The sequence below is a fragment of the Carcharodon carcharias genome, chromosome 15 (assembly GCF_017639515.1).
Source record: "Carcharodon carcharias isolate sCarCar2 chromosome 15, sCarCar2.pri, whole genome shotgun sequence".
NCBI classification, from domain to species: domain Eukaryota; kingdom Metazoa; phylum Chordata; class Chondrichthyes; order Lamniformes; family Lamnidae; genus Carcharodon; species Carcharodon carcharias.
Genome location: NC_054481.1, coordinates 26736272 through 26758706, shown reverse-complemented (window position 1 = coordinate 26758706; position 22435 = coordinate 26736272). Strand labels below are relative to the sequence as shown.

Sequence of the window (22435 nt, the reverse complement as noted above, 5' to 3'; positions counted from 1 at the left end):
CTGTATAACTCTAATTGTTAATACCAAATGTTTGAATTATAATATATATTTATAAATGCAAGTTTGTTCTTTTATATAACTTTGATTAAACCTGATAGTATCATTAAATTGTCCTGCTTGCAAGTTCAGTAAAGTCCATTGAGCAGAAATTCAATTGTAATTTACAAACTGCAATCAATAACCATAAAACCAGAAGCATCAGCAGATGAGGATATAAAATCTCACTGCAAGTGAAATCAAACTCAGCGCTGATTTTATTTCCCAGAAGCTAAACGGTGTCACATTAAAATTAATTTTCTCTCTGGTATCTTGAATTTGCACAACTTTAGGTACAGTGTAGAAACACAACAGAGTCTTGTGTTAGAGCAGATAGATTTTATTTTATTTTTTAAAAAATATGCATAATTACATGGATAGATCAGCACCTTTTCTCAGAAAACCCGTTTTGTTTTAAGTTGAAGTAGCAGGAAAAACGAGGTGGCAGAATTCTTGAACACTAAAATACAGCCGGGTATACGCCTGTACTTGTCTGATGTGAAAAATGTAAGTTTGAGGTACAAAAGTTGTGCTAACTTTTTTTCTAACAAAAAATTGAGAATTTACAGCATGCAACATACAAGATCAGACATCTAAAGAGGTAACATTTGAGGATTAGACCGCATTTTGAAGATAAGGTATTGCAATTAGGACTAGGAGGTTATGTAAATTTGTAACTAGCGCTGAGGAAGGGGAGGCAAAATCCTACGAGCGTGACTTAACTGGGCACCACTAAGACCAACACAAGAGAAGCCATCGATATGTGACAATGGATCATTCCTTTTCCATTATCTTAAAAGAGGCTCCATTGTGTTAGGTTAGCTGTCCATTCCATGTACAAAATGTTTACATAATGCAAATATTTCCTGCGTCTAGTTTCTGAAACAATTTCTTTAATAAAAGGTATAACTACAAATGTAGGATCTATGTCCAAGTGACAGTTTCATTACTTAACTCGATTTTCTTAAAAAATAAATGAATTCTTCAAATTATAATTACACTTTGCTCCAAGCGTTCATGTCCGCAAATATTACAGAGTATGTAGTCTTACTCGAAGGCCAAGTTACACAGTACATAGCTGTATTCTAACCTTTATGACAATAACCCACATTTCGTATTGCTGAGCCAGAACACTCCTTCATAAATACAGCTTTTACTTCAGGCATAAACCCACAATTTTAAAGTGTAAAAAAGGCCCATATTATATAGGAAGATCATTTGCCTTACATTAGAGAATATAATTTTCTACAAAATATCCAATGATCAACCCTCCTAACTGAGGGTTAATATATAAATAAAGCAAAAATACACAGACACAATTGGAAAGAAGTTAAAATCTCACTCAAATGTTACTGTTAATTTATTTTTTTTTTACAATACAGGCTTGCCATATATTACAGACTGGAATGATAAAGTTGACATCCTTTTAATTCAGTTATCATAAATATTTAAAATCTAATTATCTTACATTCCATGGAACTTTCCTATAACAGTGACTGCTCTCTGTGAGTTGAGGTGGGGCTTTGCCTTTTGAGGACAAGCAGCATCAGTGAGGATGCTGGACTAGCCATTGGCAGAGTGGAGCATGAGTTACTTGCTGCATACGGCATCGTACGGTTACTTCCTGTGCTGGCAGGGTCACCAATGCTCACCCACATGTCTGTGCCACACCCGAAACCACAATGGGCGGTGAGCTTGATGGTTAATCTAAGAAGAAGATGTTGTTAAACTGCATTGTGCAGAGTTTCTTAACTTCCTCTGGAGGGAGACAAACAGTTGGAAAAAGAACAAGGTAATTGTTAGACATGTTTGGGATTTCATCATTACCAATGCCATCCTCCCACAGTTAGAACCTTCCAGCACCTCATTTAAAAACTGCCCAGCAGTGCTCAAACTGCTTAAATAGCACCAAACTTCACCATTCTCTGCAGCCTGATGCATCCCTGATCTGTGTGCACTTCTGGAACATGGCTGCAAAAGGAGGCCATTCAGCTACTTCATAGAATCATAGTACAGTTACAGAAGGCCATTTGATCCATCATGTCTGTGCTGGCTCCCTGAAGGAGCAATTCACTAGAGACATGACCTGCCCTTTCTCCTTGCAGCCCTATATGCTTTTCATTTTCAGGTAATAATCCAATTCGCTCTTGAATGCCTTGATTAAACCTGCCTCCACCACACTCCCAGGCAGTGCATTCCAGATCCTAACCACTCGTTGTGTGAAAAAGTTTTCCTCATGCCACCATTGCTTCTTTTGCCCATTACCTTAAATCTGCACCGTCTGGTTCTTGACCCTTCCACCAGTTGGAACAGTTTCTCCCTATCTACTCTGTCCAGACCCCTCATGACTTTGAATATCTCTATCAAATCTCCTCTAACCTTCTCTTGTCCAAGGAAAACCATCACAGCTTCTCCAAATTTCTAACAAACTGAAGACCTGTTCTTCGTTGAATCAGGTCTCCATTATCACATCATATTTCCGCATGGCTATCTGAGCCTACAACTCACCCATCTTATTTACCACACATTCACATTCACGCACGGTGACCTTAATTTAGACTTTATTACTCTCTCCCTTATGCAGGACCTACCTACCACCTTACTATTTCCTACTGTGGGGTTCTCTGTCTCTCCCAGTATTTGTGCACCTCGGTATTCCTCTCTAGTATTACCTCCTGGTGCCAAGTTAGTTTAAACCTTCCCCAAAAGGACGAGCAGATCACCCTGCAAGGAAATTGACCCCGGGGCTCTGTTTGGGTGCAACATATCCAGCCTGTACAGGTCCCATCTCCCCCACAGCTGGTCCTAATGTCCTAGGAACCTAAAGCCTGGTACCAGGGTCACAAATTTACTGAATGGCTGCACAGCACCCTGAGTATGGGGTGGGGTAGGTGGGTGAATCTGTGGGTGGTCTTGGTCCACTCCTGCACCATCTCTCTTACCATACATTCATTTGCTTTATCTTCCTCTTTCAGTACTCATTTGCGCATGATGTTGGAAGCAGTTCCAAAAATGCTACTTTTGAGTCCAGGTTGCTAATTTCCTACCTAGCTGCCTAAATTCTGACTGAAGGGCCACATCCTACTTTCTACTTACATTGTTGGTACCGATGTGGTTCCCGACTGCTGACTGTTCACCCTCCCCCACTCAGGATGCCCAGCAGCCGTTCAGTGAACCAGTGACCCTGGCACCAGGAAGGTGACAAACCATCCTGGGTTCACATCTGCGGCTGCAGAAACACCTGTCTGCTCCCCTAACTATCGAATCTCCTATCACTATTGCTCTTTCAGGCTTCTTATTGCCCCCCTGTATGGCTGAGCCAGCCTTGGTGCCATGGATTTGGCTCTGACCAAGTCCCAGAAGGTGAACCATCACTCTCCTCAGTATTCAGAACTGAATACTGGTTGGAGAGCGAGATGAACTCAGGGGATTCCTGCACTATCTGCCTGTCTGCCTGCTAGGTGGTCACCCATTCCCTTTCTCCCTGCAGACTCTTAAGCTGCAGAGTGACAACATCTATAAATGTGCTACCTGTTCCACTATTTTGTTAGATCATGGCTGATCTGTATGCGTTTCTCAGTTTGACTTGAGCTAGAGTTTCAACTGCAACCATCACACCACTGAACATGTTCTAAATCAGAACACCAGGTTCTGGTAGTATCAACAACTCGACAGGTATGTACATTAGTGGGAACAGTGATGAGAACGTTAACCTGTGGCTCCCAGGCCTTTCAGCCCCTCTAACTTGTTCCACAATTCAACTGGTTCATGGCTGATCTGTACTTTAACTCTACCCATCCTTGGTTCTGTGATCCTGAATACCCATGGCAGCATCAATCTCAGTTTTCAAATTTTCACTTGAACCCTGGCCTCAAAAGCTTTTTGGGGAGAGAGTGTTCCAGATTTCTGCTACCTTTTTTGTGAGGAAGTACGTCATGACTTCACCCCTAAAATGTCTAATTTTAAGATTATGCCACACCTTGTTCTGGGCTTCCCTCACCAGAGGAAATAGTTCCTCTCTGTCTGCCTCATCCAATCCTTCGATCATTTTAAACACCTCAATTAGATCATCCTCTAATCATTGACACTCCAGGGATTACTAGTCCAGTCTATGCAACTTGTCACCAAAAATTAATATTTTTAACCTCGGTATCATTTCATTCCCATTCATAATTGGAATAGGATGGATTCTCTTCCTCCTCCTGGGTGTAGTACATTGCCGTGAACTAGTCTGGCAGTGGGATGGGAACCTGAGGGAAAATTCAGAGTGCGGAGGAGAAAAACTGGCAGTGGGAAGTAGTGAAGTTTAACTGATAATGAGGATATATCAGATAGTTGCATCAAGGTAGATAGAATATTTGGGAGAGTTTGATAGAATTAGAGAAGGCAACAGTAGGTCAGTAGATTGAGTCAGAATAAGGGGGAAAGTAAAAAAGCCTAAATCAGGGTTGATGTGGATGTGTGTGAATGCACGGAGTGTGATTAATGAGATTGGTGAACTGCAGGCACAGATTGACAAATAGAATTATGATATTTTGCTATAACAGAGACCTGGTTCAAAGAAGGGCAGGACTGAGCGATAAATATTCCTGGGTACAAGATATTTAGGAGAGACAGGAAAGGAAGAAAAGGGGGAGGGAGTGGGAGTGGCAATATTGATTGAAGATGGCATTACAGTACTGGAGAGAGAGGATGTTCAAGAGGGCTCAAGGACAGAATCTCTCAGTATAGAGGTATGGAATGGGAAAGGTGCAATACATTGATTGGTGTAGTACATAGACCATCAACTAGTGGAAGGAATGTGGAGAAGCAAATTTGCAAATAAATTACGGAGAGGTGCAAGAGTTATAGAGCAATCATAATGGGTGACTTCAATTATGTAAATATAGATTGGGATAGGAATAGTACAAAAGGACAAGAGGGGCGAGAGTTCCTGGAATGTGTTCAAGATAATTTTCTACAGCAGTATGTTTCCAGTCCAACGAGAGGACATGCACTTTTGAACCTGGTTCTGGGGAATGAGTTGGCCCAAGTGGATCAAATATCCAAGTGGGAGAGTCTCTAGGGGACAGTGACCATTGTTTTATGAGGTTTAGGTTAATCATGGAAAAGGACAGGGAACAATCCAGAGCAGGGATAATTTATTGGGGGAAAGCCAACTTCGATGGGATGAGAATGCATTTGAGTCGAGTGAGTTGGAATCAAATGATGGCAGAAAAGACGGTGGCTGAACAACAGGCCACCTTCAAAGAAAAAGTATTGCAGGCAATGTCAAGGTATATTCCCTTGAAGGGAAAAGGTAGGACAAATAAATCCAGAACACCCTGATGACGAGAGAGATAGAGGTTAAGATAAAAAGGAGGAACAGTGCATACGACAGATGTCAGGTAGAAAATACAATGGAGAATCAGGCTGAATACAGAAGGACCAAAGGGGAAGTGAAGAATCTAATAAGAAAGCAAAGAGGGACCATGAAAAGAGGCTGGCAGCAAACATAAAATAATTCCAAGGTCTACTATAAGCATGTAAATAATAAAAGGGTAGTAAAAGAGAGAGTAGGGCCAATTAGGGATAAAAAAGGGGACTTGCATGTGGAGGCTGGAGAAATAGCGGAGGTATGGAATGAGTACTTTGCATCTGTCTTTATAAAGGAAGAACTTGCTACCCAGGCCGAGGTGAGAGAGGAAGTAACCGGTATACTAGAAGAACTTACAATCGAGAGGAAGGTGGTGTTGGAAAGGCTATCTTTATTTAAAATAGATAAGGTACCAGGACCGGATGAGATGCAACCAAGGGTACTGAGGAAGTGAGAGTGGAAATTGCAGAGGCACTAGTGATAATCTTTCAGTCTTCCTTAGACACAGGGATGGTGCCAGAGGCCTGGAGAATTGTGAATGTTACACCCTTGTGCAAAAAGAGGTGCAAGGATAAAGCCTGCAACTACAAGCCAGTCAGTTTGATCCCAGTGGAAGAGAAACTTCTGGATAAAAATCAATAATCACTTAGACAAGTGGAAGATAATTAGGAAAGCCAGCATGGATTCATTAAGGCAAAATCATCTTTAACTAACTTGTTGCAGTTTTATGAGGTGGTAACAGGGAAGCTTGATAAAGGAAACGCTGTTGATGTGGCGTATGTGGATTTTCAATAGGCATTTGGTACAGCGCCACACAACAGACTTGTGAGAAAAATTCTAGCTCATGGAATAAAAGAAAAAGTAAACACTTCAATAAGAAATTGGCTGAGTGACAGGAAACAGAGAGTAGTGATAAATGGTTATTTTTCAGACTGGAGGAAGGTTTGTAGTGGAGTTCCCCTGGGGTCAGTGTTGGGACCCTTGCTCTTCCCGATATATATTAATGACCAAGGCTGTGGTGTGCAGGGCATGATTTCAAAATTTTGCAAATGATATGAAGACGGGAAATGTTGTCAGGTGTGATGGGGATAGTCTTAAACTTCAAAAGGACATAGACATGTTGATGGATTGGGCAGACAAGTGGCAGATGAAATTCAATGCAGAGTGTGAGGTGATTTGTTTTGGCAGGAAAGATATGGTGAGACAGTATAAAATAAAGTGAGAAACTCTAAAGGATATGTAGGAACAGAGGGACCTCAGTGTATACGTACATAGGTCATTGAAGATGGGAGGGCATGTTACAAGAGCAGTTAATAAAGCATATGGTATCTTAGGTTTTATAAGTTGGGGCATTGAGTACAAGAGTAAGGAGGTCATGTTGAACTTGTATAAGACACTAGTTAGGTCTCATCCAGTTCTGGGCACCATACTTGAGGAAGGATGTGAAGACATTGGAGAGAGTACACAGGAGATTCACAAGAATGATTCCCAGGATGAAGAATTGTAGCTATGAAGATAGATTAGAGAGGTTGGGACTGTTTTCCTTGGAGAAAAGAAGGCTGAGAGGAGACTGAAGGGTGTGGACAGGTAATTAATGAGAAATGATTCCCACTCAAGGGAGCATCAAGAACTAGAGGGCACAGATTCAAAATAATTGGCAAAAGGAGTAAATGTGAGATGAGGAAACTTTTTTTTCACCCAGAGGGTGGTTGGAGTCTGGAACAAGCTTCCTGAAAGGGTGGTGGAGGCAGGTTCGATCAAGGTATTCAAAAGAGAATTGGACTGATATCAGAAAAGAGAGAATGTGCAAGGTTATGGGGATAAGGCAAGGGAGTGGGATTAGGTGGAATGCTCTTTCAGAGAGCCAGTGCAGTCTCAAAGGGCCATATAGCCTCCTTCTGCATTGTAAAGATACTGTGATACCATGAATACAAAGCATGGAGAAGAATCAGGTGGAGAAGGTCATGTGCTATAAGGGAGCAAAGATTCCACCCCCCATCCCGACCCCAGTTAAATTAGTGGCTGAAAAATAGTCCAAGCTCCCTGACAAGTATGATCCTTCCAACCTGAATTTCCTCTATTTATTATACAATTACAACTATATAAACCTGCATTTATAAAGCACCTTTAATGTAGTAAAATGCCCCAAAGTATTAGGAAGCAAATTTGGACACAAAGCCACATGAGATGTTGGGACAGGTGATCAAAAGCTTGGTTAAAGAGGTAGATTTTAGGCATTATCTTAAAGGAGGGAGAGGCAGAGAGATTTTCAGAGGAAATTGCAGAGCTCAAGTCCAAATTTATTCCTGGTTTTCTCAACAGAAAAAACAGCAAGGTTAAAAAAAAATACAAGTCATGAAGCACGAATGTTGAGTTGTGAGCACACTGTGGTGTTTTAAGAAACCAAAACCAAGAAATGATACAATCTCGGTATGCATCCATAGTTAATGCAGGAGTCTGCCATTTCACTTAGTCCTTGTTACCTGAAACCTACCCTATATGTAAATGACAAACACAATCTGCACATACCAAAGGACAGCCAATTTCCTCTCAAGCGATTGACTCAGGCCAAGTCCCATTTATCCATCACCCCTGTGCTCGCTGACCTACATTAACTCCAGCAATGCATCAATCTCTAAAATTCTCATCCTTATTTTCAGATCCCTCCATGGCCTCGCCACTTCCTACCTCTGTCATCTCTTCCAGCCCCATAAGATCTCTGTACTCCTCCAACTATGGCTTCTTGCGCATCCTGACCGTTCCACCACTGGCGGCCATTCCTTCAGCTCCCTAGGCCCTAAGCTCTGGAATTCCTTCCCTGAACCTCTCTGTATCGCTACTCTCTTCTACCTCTTGCTGCCCTAATACCGCCTTATGTGGTTTGATGCCAAATTTTGTTTGTAGGTCCTTGGGATGTTTTGCTATGTTAAAGGCACTATATAAATGCAAGTTGCCATTATCTAAAAAGAATAATATTTAATCAATCATTTTGCCTGAGGTACATTTACATTTAAGTAGCTAAGTAAAATTAAACCTGCAAAGTCTCAATAGAAGCACATAAAAGCTCAGTCTGTGTACAAACAAAAAGGTTAAGATCTCAGTTTCTGGCTTGCATCAGATATGTTCCAATGTGGGCTACACTTGAAATGCTGGGCCTTCTCTGCTTTTAAATGTAAGGATAATCTATAAACACAAAAGATGTACTATGGCCAATAGCCCTTTAATAAGACCATAAGATGTAGGAGCAGAAGTAGGCCATTCGGCCCATCAAGTCCACTCCGCCATTCAATTAGATCATGGCTGATCTATTAATCCTCAACTCCGCTTTCCTGCCTTTTCCCCATAACCCTTGATTCCATTACTGATTAAAAATCTGTCTATCTCAGCCTTGAATATACTTAATGACCCAGCTTCTACTGCCCTCTGCGGTAAAGAATTCCATAGATTCACTACCCTCTGAGAGAAGAAATTCCTCCTCATCTCTGTCTTAAATGAACGACCCCTGACTCTGAGATTAAGTTCTGGTCCTAGACTCTCCCACAAGAGGAAACAACCTCTCATCATCTACCCTGTCAAGCCCCCTAAGAATCTTATATGTTTTAATAAGATCACCTCTCGTTCTTCTAAACTCCAATGAGTACAGGCCCAAAATACTCAACCTCTCCTCATAAGAAAATCCCTCCATACCCAGGATCAACCTAGTGAACCTTATACTGGCATTGGAGGCAGTCCTTACATCTTTCCTTAGATAAGGGGAGCAAAACTGTTCACAGTATTCTAGGTGTGGTCTAACTAGTGTCTTGTATTGTTTTAGCAAGACTTCCCTATTTTTATACTCCTTTTCCTGTGAAATAAAGGCCAATATTCCATTTGCCTTCCCTATTACCTGCTGAACCTGTATGCTAGCTTTTTGTGATTCATGTACGAGGACCCCCAAATCCCTCTGTGCTGCAGCTTTCTGCAGTCTTTCTCCAATTAAATAATATTCAGCTTCTCTATTTTTCCTGCCAAAGTACACAACCTCACATTTTCCTACATTATATTCCATCTGCCAAGTTTTTGCCCGCTCACTTAAACTGTCTATATCCCTCTGTAGACTCTGTTGTCCTCACCACTTGCCTTACCCCCTATTTCTGTATCATCCACAAACTTGGCGATAGTACATTCATTTCCCTCATCCAAGTCAGTAATATTAATTGTAAATAATTGTGGCCCCAGCACCGATTCCTGTGGCACTCCACTAGTTACAGGTTGCCATCCTGAAAATGTCCCCCTTATCCCAACTCCCTGTCTTCTATTAGTTAGCCAATCCTCTATTCATGCTAATATACTACCCCCCAAACCATGGGCTCTTATTAAGTAGCCTTATGTGTGGTAATTTATCAAACGCCTTTTGGAAATCCAAATATATTACATTTACTGGTTCCCCTTTATTGTTGCCCCCTCAAAGAATTCTAATAAATTTGTTAAGCATGATTTCCCCTTCATGAAGCCATGCTAACTCTGCTTGATTAGATTATGTATTTCTAAATGCTCTGCTATTACATCCTTTATAACGGACTCCAACATTTTCCCAATGACAGATGTTAAGCTAACTGGCCTATTTTTTGTCTCCTTCCCTTTTTGAATAAGGGTGTTACATTGGCCGTTCTCCAATCCTCTGGGACTTTTCCAGAATCTAAGGAATCTTGGAAGATTACTACCGGTGCATCCACTATCTCTGTAGCTACTTCCTTTAATATCCTAGGATGCAACCCATCTGGTCCAGGGGACCTATTGGCCTTTAACCCCATTAGTTTCCCTAGTTCTTTTTCTCCAGTGATAGTTATTGTATTTATTTCCTTCCCCTCCCCACCCTTTTGCCCCTTGATTATTTAATATTTCTGGAATGCTATTACATCTTCTACCATGAAGACTGATTTAAAGTATTTATTCAACTCCTCTCCCATTTCTTGGTTCCCCAGCCTCATTCTCCAAGGGGCCTATTTTCACTTTGGCCCCTCTCTTCCTTTTCATATGTTTAAAGAAGCTCTTACTGTCTGTTTTTATATTCCTTGCTAGTTTATCCTCAAAGTTTATTTTCTGGTCATCTTTTGTTTGTTTTTAAAATTTTCCCAATCCTCTGGCTTACCTCTAATCTTTGCCACATTGCATCCTTTTTTCTTTCAATTTGATACTATCCTCAACTTTCTGGTTAACCATGGTTAGTTTATTCCCTTTCTAGAATCCTCCTTCCTCACTGGGATGTATCTTTGTTGTGAGTCTGAAACTATTTTCTTAAACGTCTGCCATTGTTCATCAACCGTCTTTTCTGCTAAACTCCTTTCCCAGTCCACTCCAGCCAATCCTGCCCTCATTCCTTTGTAATAAGCTTATTTAAGTTTAGCACAGTTGTTTCTGACCCAAGTTTCTCACTCTCAAACTGAATGCTAAATTCTACAGGATCTTTTATTCTGATATCATTTATTAAACCTGCCTCATTACACATTACCAGATCGAAAATAGCTTATTTCCACTGCCTGCTCAGTCGTACCTCTGGTGACCATTAGGTTATGGTCACTGCCCGTGATGCTACAATACAAAAACTTCACATGGAATTTACAGCACAGAAACAGGCTGTTCTGCCTACCTGGTCCATGCTGCTATTTACAAGAGTCTCCTCCAACTCCTCTTCATCTCATTACCAACATTTCCTTCTATTTCTTTCTCCTTCATGTGTTTATTTAGCATCCCCTTAAAATCATCTATACTATACACCTCAACCGCTCCTTGTGGTAGCAGGTTCCATATTTAAAAAATTTTGTTCATGGGATGCGACTGTTGCTGGCAAGCTGTTGCCCATCCCTAGTTTCCCTTGAGAAGGTGGTGGTGAGCTGCCTTCTTGAACCGCTCCAGTCCGTGTGGTGAATCTACACCCACAGTGCTGTTAGGGAGGGTTTTGATCCAGCGACAGTGAAGGAACAACAATATGCGATAGTTCCAAGCCAGTATGGTGTGTGACTTAGAGGGAAACTTGCAGGTAGTGGTGTCCTCATGCACCTGCTGCCCTTGTCCTTCTAAGTGGTGGTGGTCGTAGGTTTGGAAGGTGCTGTTGAAGGAGACTTGGCAAATTGCTACAGTGCAACCTTGTAGATGGTACACATTGCTAGCACTATGCATCAATGTGAAGTGAGTGAATGTTTGAGGTAGAATATAGGGTGCCAGTCAAGCAGGTTCCTTTTGTCTTGGGTGCTGTCAAGCTTCTTGAGTGTTCTGGGAGCTGCATTCATCCAGGCCAGTGGACAGTATTCCATCACACTCCTGACTTGTGCCTTGTAGATGGTGGACAGGCTTTGAGGAGTCAGGAGTTGAATTACTCACTGCAGAATTCCCAGCCTCTGACCTGCTCTTGTAGTCACAGTATTCTTACCACTCTCTGGGTAAAGAAGTTTCTCCTGTATTCTCTATTAGATTTTTAAGGACTATCTTATAATTATGGCCCCTCGTCTCAGTCTTCCCTCACAAGTTGAAATATCTTCTTTAATTTACCCTATCAAACCCTTTCATAATTTTAAAGACCTCTATCAGGTCATCCTTCTCTTTTCTAGAGAAAAGAATCCCAACCTGTTCAGTCTTTCTTGATAGTTATCACCTCTCAATTTTGGTATAATCTTTGTAAATCTAGGGAGGATTAGAAAGCTCAGTTCTAAGAACACTGTCCTGCTCACCATTAACTTCGATCAGATTTGCGTTCTTCTGATTCAAGATTACATAAAGTTCCCGCTGGTCAGATTTTTTGCCAACAACCCAATAGTCTGTCATCGCCTTCACAATGATCTCTTCATCCTCGTCAGCTCTGTGTAAATTATAATGTGCAAGTTAAGCACAAATAAATAAAGCCCACCATGAATAACTGCTCACCTTTGAAAAGTGTTACTTTAAGAAAATCAACGGAGTACCTTGAGAAATCACTGTTAATGTCCCCCAGGATTTTCATTAGGTCAGGATGGACCGATGTCAGGGACATGCTGGCTGTTTTACGCATGTGGATGGTTGTTTTCTCAGCCAGGTTCATGTGATTGAAATAAATAAATTTGAAGTGGGGTTCCTTTTCAGGTCTGCAAAATAAGGAAATGTATCAGAGTTTTATTGATGCCATTTTTCCCTACTTAATTTAAGTATAACCCTCCTCCCCCTCACAATTATTTAGAGAGTAATTCCAAAAATATTCTTTTAATAAGGAAGTTGATGAATGTTAAATGTTATTTTTTCATATATAAGACAGTGAAGAACCTGGGAGACAAACTTCAGAAATGCTCCATAGAGCCACCTAATGACCAGATGCTGCAACTGCTTTGTGACAACCGATATAGTAAAATTGAATGGGAAATGTTGACAGAGAAGTTTAAAACGGTGACAGAAAAGTGTCATCACAAACTGTGATAATAGGAAGTCCGCATGTTATACCCAAGCTTTGTAATACATTGATGGAATTTCTTGCCACTATCAATTTCCTCATTCCCTGCTGGTCAAGTCTACGCTCTCGATTTCTTAATTTGTAATTTTTTCATAATTTTCTTAAATCATATTATGCAAACCCTGTTCCCCTTTCAGTACTGACGATGGTGATCTGCTCTGTTCGGGAAAAGTTGAAGGCTGTCACTGTTCTGCCCATCCTACTTACAGCCCATAGAGTGCTAATACTGGAGAGTGAATGAAAAAGTGATAGAGGCCAATGGAAATAAATGAGATGCAACACATCATGTGCAGAATGTCCTGTGTTACATATGGGACATCCCTCACAGTGCCCTATGTTGTAGGGTGAAGAGAAAACATGTTGAGGAGAGAACCCCACTGAGGTGGGGTTGGAAGAGAAGAGAGACCCTGTTGACAGGCAGCAAGGGAAAGAAGTAGACAATTTCTGCTGTTTGTGGGTGGGACATGGTTCACCACCAGCACAGCTCAAAGGTTGGAGGATGGTGGAGTGATAACTGCTGTCTGACTTAGCTGGACATAGTGATAAAACAATGCCTCCTCCAAGTCACTGTGGGTAACACCATAGTTCTATAATAGTATTGCAAAAGGATACAGTATCAAGTTTATTTTGGGTCTTTTTCGGGTTGGCAAGATGTGACGAGTGGAGTGCCACAGTGAGCAGTGCTGGGGCCTCAACTATTTACAATCATTGGAAGAAGGGACTGAATGTATGGTTGCTAAATTTGCTGATGACACAAAGACAGGTAGGAAAGTAAGTTGTGAGGAGGGCATAACAAGTTTGCAAAGAGATATAAATAGATTAAATGAGTGGGCAAAAATTTGGCAGATGGAGTATAATGAGGGAAAGTGTGAACTTGTCCATTTTGGCAGGAAGAATAGAAAAGCAGCCTGTTATTTAAATGGAGAGAGATTGCAGAACTCTGAGGTACAGAAGGATCTGGATGTCCTGGTACATGAATCAGGAAAAGTTAACGTGCAGGTACAGCAAGTGATTAGGAAGGCAAATGGAACCTTGTTGTTTATTGCAAGGGAATGGAATATAAAAGTAAGGATGTTTTGCTACAATAAAAACAGAAAAAGCTGGAAAAACTCAGCAGGTCTGGCAGCATCTGTGGAGAGAAAAATAGAGTTAACGTTTTGAGTCCATATGACTCTTCGTCAGAGGCAAAGAAGTAGAAATGTGATGGACTTTAAGAGGGGATGGAGCAGGTGGAGCAAGATAGGAGGTCAGGGATAGGTGGGAGCTAAGGAGAAATTTGACATATATGTCATGAACACAGGCCAAAGGGAATGTTAATGGTAGCATTAAAGAATAAAGAAAGTGCTGATAGTGACAAAAATAAAGATAAGATAGCAGAATGTGTTAATAACAGAACAAGGGCCAGCACGCTGTAAAAGCAAAACATAAGAACAAATGGCAGATGTGGGGGGACGAAGGGGGGGGTTAGAGAAAAATAATAAAGAAAATGTATATACATGTAAATAATGTAGATTAAAAAAATCTCTTCCATTTAAATCAATTTTTAATACAATTTTAAAATTATTTTTACCCCAAACCCCTCCCCCACCAACACAGGGCCATCTGTCATGTGTTCTTATGGCTTTACTTTCACAGAGTGCTGACCCTTGTTCTGTGATTAATACATTCTATCTTACCTTTATGCCACTATCAGCACCTTCTTTAGTCTTTAACGCTACCATTAACACTCCCTTTGACCTGTGTTCCAAGACATCTTTGTCAAAATTCTCCTTAACTGCCACCTACCTCTGACCTTCTATTTTTCTCCACCTGCTCCAACCCCTCTTAAACAGTATAAACTCCATCACATTTCTACTTCTCCTTACTGCTGAATGGACTTGGAACGTTAAATCTGTTTCTCTCTCCACAGATGCTGCCAAACCTGCTGAGTTTTTCCAGCATTTTCTGTTTTTATTTCACATTTCCAGCATCCACAGTACTTTGCTTTTATTTTGATGTTTTGCTACAGTTGTACAGGGTGTTGGTGAGGCCACATCTAGAGTACTGTGTCGTTTTGGCCTCTTTAAGGATATAAATGCAATAGTTCAGAGAAGATTCACTCAACTGATACCTTGGATGGGGATGGTGGGGGGATATTTTAAGAGGAAAGGTTGGACAGGCTGGGCCTGTATCCATTGGAATTTAGAAGAATGAGAGGGGATCTTATTAAAACAAAAGATACTAAGGGGACTTGACAGGGTGGATACTGAAAGGATGTTTCCCCTTTTGGAAGAGACTCAAGCTTGGGGACACAACTTAAAAATTAGGAATCTTCTATTTAAGACCATAAGACATAGGAGCAGAAATTAGGTCATTCGGCCCATCGAGTCTGCTCTGCCATTTAATCATGGCTGATAAATTTCTCAACCCCATTCTCCCACCTTCTCCCCGTAATCTTTGATCCCCTTACCAATCAAGAACCTATCTATCTTGGTCTTAAATACACTCAATGACCTGGCCTCCACAGCCTTCTGTGGCAATGAATGCCATAGATTCACCACTCTCTGGCTAAAGAAGTTTCTCCTCATCTCTGTTCTAAAAGGTCATCCCTTTACTCTGAGGCTGTGCCCTCAGGTCCTAGTCTCTCCTACTAATGGAAACATCTTCCCCACATCCACTCTATCCAGGACTTTCAGTATTCTGTAAGTTTCGATCAGATCCCCCCTCATCCTTCTAAACTCCATCGAGTATAGACCCAGAGTCCTCAAACGTTCCTCATATGTTAAGCCTTTCATTCCTGGAATCATTCTTGTGAACCTCCTCTGGACCCTGTCCAGGGCCAGCACATCCTTCCTGAGATACGGGGCCCAAAATTGCTCACAATATTCTAAATGTGGTCTGACCAGAGCCTTATAAAGCCTCAGCAGCACATCCCTGCTTTTATATTCTCGTCCTCTCGGAATAAATGCCAACATTGCATTTGCCTTCCTAACTACCAACTCAACCTGCAAGTTAACCTTAAGAGAATCCTGGACTAGGGCTCCCAAGTCCCTTTGCACTCCAGATTTCTGAATTCTCTCCCCATTTAGAAAATAGTCTATGCCTCTATACTTCCTACCAAAGTGCATGATCTCACTCTTCCCCACGTTGTATTCCATCTGCCACTTCTTTGCCCATTCTCCTAACCTGTCCAAATCCTTCTGCAGCCTCCCCGCCTCCTCAATACTACCTGTCCCTCCACCTATCTTTGTATCATCTGCAAACTTAGCCAGGATGCCCTCAGTTTCTTCATCGAGATCATTAATGTATAATTAGTAATTAATAGCACATTTAAGATGGAGATGAGAAGAATTTTTTTCTCTCAGAGGTCTCTGAAACTCTCTTAATATTTTTAGAGAAGAGATAGATTGACTCCCTTGTTAGTCAAGAATCTAAGGTTAATGGCGGGGGGGGGGTAGGTGGAATGTGGAGTTGAGGCCACAATCAGATTAGCCATGATCCTATTGAACAGCAGAGCAGGCTTGAGGGGGCCGAATGGCTACTCCTGCTGCTAATTTGTACGCTCATATGTAACTTAGCAAAGGACCAACAAGCCATACCAATGCATTAAAGGTAACTACATAAAATAAGCTCTCTACCAATTGTAGGGCACTTAAAATTGTGTGTTACATAAAAGTATTAGACTCAGCAGCTATAACTTGATGCAATCATCAAAATGCCTAGCATCCATTTCATACTCATTTACAATGCAGTTAAAAATTAATTAACAAGATGGCTGATCCTGGATATTGAGTAACAAGAGGCATATCCTATTAAATTATTTCTTTTGGTGATCACGAACAACTGCTCGCAGACTGAGCCATAAGGTCCTTGTTCAGTGATATGCTGCTAGTTTGTGCCATCAATTCTTTCTCACACTAATGCAAGTACTTTATTGTATTGAGCATCATCAGAAGACATGAGCAGCATTAAAGTTTTAGGTGCAGTTAATCAGTAGGAAGGGTCCGTGGTTCCCTAACATAACCTCTCAAAAGTCTGATAAAACAACAGGATTTAACGATTCAGGAGGAAAGACTGCACGAAAGGTCTAAAATCGAAACATCGCACAGTGAGCCTTAAAGCTGTAGAGCCCAATTAATTAATCTACAGCCTAACGAGTACATTTAGGGCAATTTAAAATCAAGTTTTGAAGATGCAATTTAAAAATAAAAATTGATTTCCCTGATAGCTAACTGGATGAATGCACTGTGAGCAAACTGTGTGAAAACAGCTGATCTCAGCCAGAGTAACAGCGTCACAATTATATAGAATTACAGATTACAACAGGGAAATGAGCCATTCCGACAATGCAATTCACCCTCAGCGTGAGCAGTAGCTCTAATCTTATGGAGAAGGAAATGGAGGATTATACGGATAGAGTTAGACGAGGAAGATTAGGAGTGCCTCAAGTGCAGCACTCCGAATGAGCTGAATGGCCTATTTCTGTGCTGTAAAGTCTATGCAAATCTATGTAATTCTATATACAACTCTCGCAAGACCACAGTTGGAGCACCGCGTGTAATTTACACAATGGGAGGGATATTGAGGCAATAGAGACGGTATAGCGCAGAGTCACCAAGATGCCGCCTGATGTGACGAAATGTAAACATGAACAACCGAGGGGACTAAGGGATGCTTTGATAGAGATGCTTAAAATTATGACAGGATGGAGCAAGGTTTTAAAAAAAAAGAAAAACTTGTATTTATAAAGTGCCTTTCATGACCTCAGGGCATTTCAAAGTGCTTTACAGCCAATGAAGTACGTTTTTAAGCATAGTCATTGTTACAACATGAAAACCAATATTTCAAAACAGGCTGTTCCCCATAGTGAGGGGTTTAGAAGATGGGGACATTGGTACAAGTTTAAATGTAAGAGATTTAGGTCAGAGAGAAAGAGAAAGTTCTAATACAGAGGGCTGTAAGGATGTGGAATACTTTAATGGAATAAGTGACCGAAGCTGAGATCAGATCAACATTTAAAAATAGATTTATGGAGATTATTGAAGGAAAAAATTAAATAAAGGAATATGGCAGCAAGACAGGCACAGGAAAAAAGAACTTGTATTTATACAGCACCTTTCATGACCTTGGAACATCCCAAAGCACCTGCCAGCCAATGAAGTACTTTTGAAGTGTAGGCAGTAATGTAATGTAGGAAACATGGCAGCCATTTTGTGCATAGCAAGCTCCCACAAACGTCAGTGTGTTAATGAAAAAAATAATCTGTTGTAGTGATGTTGGTTAAGGGATAAATATTGGCTAGGATGTGAGGGAGAACACACCTGCTCTTATTCAACATAGTGCCGTGGGATCTTCTATGCCCACATGAGAAGGCAGATGGGAGCTCAGTTTAGCATGATATCTGTAAAATGGCACCTGACAGTGCAGCACTTCTCAGTACTGCACCAGAGTGTAAGGCTAGATTATATGATCAAGTCTACGCAACAGGGTTTAAACCCACAACCTTCTGACTCAGAGGTGAGGGTGCTACCCACTGAGCCACTTAGAATGGCCTTTAACATGTGGACCTGATCAGTGTGCACCAGCCAATACTCCATCACATCCGAGCCTGACCATAGCTTCGCACACAACAGTGTGGTCACTACATATCAATCTAGAGCAGAAATGCTGGCTCATTTTTCTCCTCTTTCAATCCAATTATACTGCAGCAGGATTAAAATTCCCCCACCTCAGCAAAATGTTTAAGTATGTTCATTATAAATTACATAGAATGTACTGCACAGAAACGGGCCTTACAGCCCAACTGGTCAGTGCTGCCATTTAATCCACATGGGACTCTGCCTATCCTTCATCATTTCACCCCACAGTTTAACCTTCTATTCCTTTCTCGTTCATATGTTAATCCAGATTCCCCTTAAATGCATCTATGCTAATTGCCTCAACCACTTCTTGTGATAGTGAGTTCTATATTCTCACCTCTCGCTGGGTAACAGAGTTTCTCCTGAATTCCATACTGGATTTATTAGCAATATATTTTATTTATGACCCTAATTCTGTTCTCATCTACAAGTAGAAACATAGAATCATAGAACAGTTATAGCACAGGAGGTAGCCTTTTGGCCCACTGAGTCTATGCTGGCACCCTGTGAGGCCAACTTACCTAGTTCCACTTCCTAGACTTTTCCCTGTAACCCTGCAATTTCTCTCTCTTCGGGTAATTATTCAATTCTCTTTTGAGTGCCTTGATTGAATCTGCTTCCACTGCCCTCTCAGGTAGTGCATTAGATCCTAACCACTCACTGTGTAAAGAGGCTTCCCCTTATGTTGCCATTGTTTGTTTTTCCCATCACCTTAGATCAGTGCCTTTGGTCCTTTCATGAGTGGGAACACATTCTCCCTATCTACTCATAATTTTGAACGTGTCTATCAAATCTCCTCTCAACCTTCTCTTCTCCAAGATGACCAGCTCCAGCTTCTTCAATCTATCAATGTAACTGAGGTTCCTCATCCGTGGAATTATTCGTGTGAATCTTTTCTGCACTCTCTCTAATGCCTTGACATCCTTCCCAATAATTAATTAATAATAATAATTCATAATATTAAAGACTTCTATCACGTCCCCTTCAGATCTGCTCAGACCCTCTGTCCTTGGTCACTATCTTTTTTGAATGCATTTACCGAACTAGCTTTTACCAATCTCAATGTTCATTTAGTCAATCAGCAAATCATTTGATTTCTCTCCCCCGACCTGTTCTGGTGAAAGGCCACAAGAGCTGAAATGTTAACTCTGTTTTTCTCTCCACAGATGCTGCCAGACCTGCTGAGTATTTCCAGCATTTTCTGTTTTCACTCCTGTCCCCACCCTTGCTTCAATTACATCTCCTTCACTGTGTAATTACATTTGCCATTCTTAGTAGTAATGCTAAAAACATTTCTAAACATTATGTTCTATCCCCACCCCCATTCATTGGTCCCATAGATGCTCATTTTCTGCAGATCTCTGAATGACGTCCCTTTTGGTTGAAGTATTCTAGTTCCTCATAAGTGCACACATTCCTTTTCACCTCACAGTGCTCTGCTTTACCACCAGATGTCTGTTTATACTCACGCTGCCAGCCTCTTGTTTGTATTGAACTGTTCACAGATGTCTGAAGCTAGAAGTGTGAGCTGAGGTCCCACAAGGTTGTCCAGCTTCTGGCAAAATTCTCGAGTCAGCTCCACTGAGGCTAAGGAGAAACATAAACCATTAATATTAACATCACCATTACAATAGCAGAAGAGTGAGAAACCATCTAACAAAATGGGGGTTGCACAAGAGGCCAGAATTGGAGGAACGCAGATATCTCGGAGGAGATTACAGAGATAGGGAGGGGAGTGAGGTCATGGAGGGATTTGAACACAAGGATAAAAATTTTTAAATTTGAAACATTGTTGGACTCAGAGCCAGAATAGATCAGCAAGCAACAGGAGTGATGGGAGAGTAAGATGTCAAATGAGTCTTTAAAGTATTTTCTCAACAAATTCCATTGATTGCCTCACATTAGTCTGTCACTACAACCTAGATAAATGAACATGGATGAATGTTACACTTGAATTTTTAGAGTTGGATTTAAAAGAGAGTGACCAACGTATTAAATGGAAACCTGGCTAGGATAGAGGCAGAAATCCTGGAAACGTTTAAAAAATAAATGAAATGCTGCAATGGGTGAAGAGTTGTGTCTAACTGGATGAATGAATCAAGCTGGTGTTCCACATCCAAATTTACCTTGCAATCTTTAATGGGATAGACTATGAATATTGGAAATTAAAACAGGTTTCAAACAATGAAATAAAGCAACTCACCATTAATCAGAAAACAAACCACTGCACTCATAGCCTGGAAACATAAACAGAGCATGTAAGCATCTAAAAGCTGAAACATAAAACATTATAAATATTACACAGCTGTGATTATAACATATAAATAATCCTCAAATCAGTGGTAATTAACCTAAACCTAAACACAGACTATAATACAATATGTGCTTTGATATGCTGAATGCAATAACTCCCATTATCATAGCCAAGTTAGAATCAATTATTCTATTCTTTAAGAACTAAACCTCTGTTTGTGATGAGCTTTACAATGCACAATTTAATTCATGCACAGATTCAGGAAAAGTTGACAGGTATACTGTAGGATTTACAAGAAAACTCTAGGATATACAGTGAGTTATGCAGAGAAGAATCTAGAATCACAGTGGGAGATGGAGTGAAGACTAACAGGTGCACTTTGGGAAAAGCAGTGAAAACTCTGATGGATACACTATGGATATGAAGTGAAGAATCTGACACTTATGGATGGAGGGATATGGATTGAGACTCTGAGATACACTGTGGGATATGCAGTGAGAAATCTGATACACTGTGGGACGTAGAGTGAAGAATTTGATAGATAAACTGTGGGATCTGAAGGAGATCATGGTCATGCTTATCACTGGTTTTCCCAACATTACCCATTATCCCATTTATACAGCAAATTATATAACAACCTTAGTTTGTGTTCAAATATTGACTTTAAACGATTTGATGCCTCCAACTGTTGACCTTTGTGGGAGTGCCAAAACACATCAACTGAAGTGGTTTTAATTAATTATACAGTGACACACAAACAATAGAGCAAAACTCATGATCGGAAACGTAGCTATGAAGACCTCCAGAACCCATTCGGAGTCTCAAATAAACTGCATATTCATCGTGCAACAGACCATCAAATGCTTCACTGCATCTGGGCATTGCAGAAATAGATTTGAGGAGTTAAACATAATGATGAACAAAAATATTCACATGAAAGAAGAGTGAAATTTACTTAACCATCTTGAGGACAGTTGGTCATGCAGGCATTGTTTTGAGGTGCATATGGCAATGAGCCAACTTCTGAACTAATGTTTTCAATGTGCCAAATGAGCAGTGATCAAAATTCTTTACAAATTCAACGTGTTATAAAACAAGAGGAAAATATCAAACTCATGACCACAGCCAACATTCCTCTCAAAGTATTTGATGTAATTTATGAACAATGCAAAGGTCTTGCATTTCTATAGCATCTTTCACAACCTCAGGATGTCCCAAAGCCCTTTACAGCCAATGAAGTATTTTTTGAAGTGTAGTCACTGCTGTAATGTAGAAATTGCAGCAGCCAATTTGCATGCAGTAAACTGCCACAAACAGCACAGAGATAATGACCAAAGAATCTGTATTCAGCGACCTAAACCTTCACTTTGGAGGTCAGGCATAAAAACCAGTGACTGTTCAATGACGGTAGACAGTGCCACCAGTCTCTGATCAACCTTGAGTCTTGGATGAAGGTTAAGCAATATGGGTAATCCCAATGGCTTCGGGTGGCGATCTCCATGGGGAAGGAAGCATGATCCTTAATGGAGAATGAGCTAATCCTCGAATTGGCCAACTGCCTCAGCAACCTAAAGGGAATGATGCAGTCCCAGTACAGAACAAATCAATGATAGAGACACTATGGAGCATCCTAATCCCAACCCCAGGGTTTATATCATTGCATTAAAGCGGTGAGCAGAAAAATCTTGGGGCTACAATGAAAGTCAACCCAATAA

General features: G+C 40.8%; 1 protein-coding gene across 4 annotated transcripts in view; it reads right to left on the bottom strand.

Moving 5' to 3' along the window:
- Positions 1-360: 360 nt before the first annotated feature.
- ccz1 (CCZ1 homolog, vacuolar protein trafficking and biogenesis associated) overlaps positions 361-22435 on the bottom strand; it is a 50081-nt gene continuing 28006 nt past the window's right edge. For all 4 annotated transcript variants that reach the window (XM_041206547.1, XM_041206549.1, XM_041206548.1 and 1 more), the window contains 5 exons: positions 20670-20703; positions 19936-20053; positions 12331-12489; positions 12100-12227; positions 361-1794 (listed from right to left, as the gene is read on the bottom strand). In XM_041206547.1, coding sequence (XP_041062481.1) covers positions 1739-1794; positions 12100-12227; positions 12331-12489; positions 19936-20053; positions 20670-20703 — 495 coding nt within the window. In that variant the 3' untranslated portion in view covers positions 361-1738. The remainder of the gene's footprint in view (positions 1795-12099; positions 12228-12330; positions 12490-19935; positions 20054-20669; positions 20704-22435) is intronic.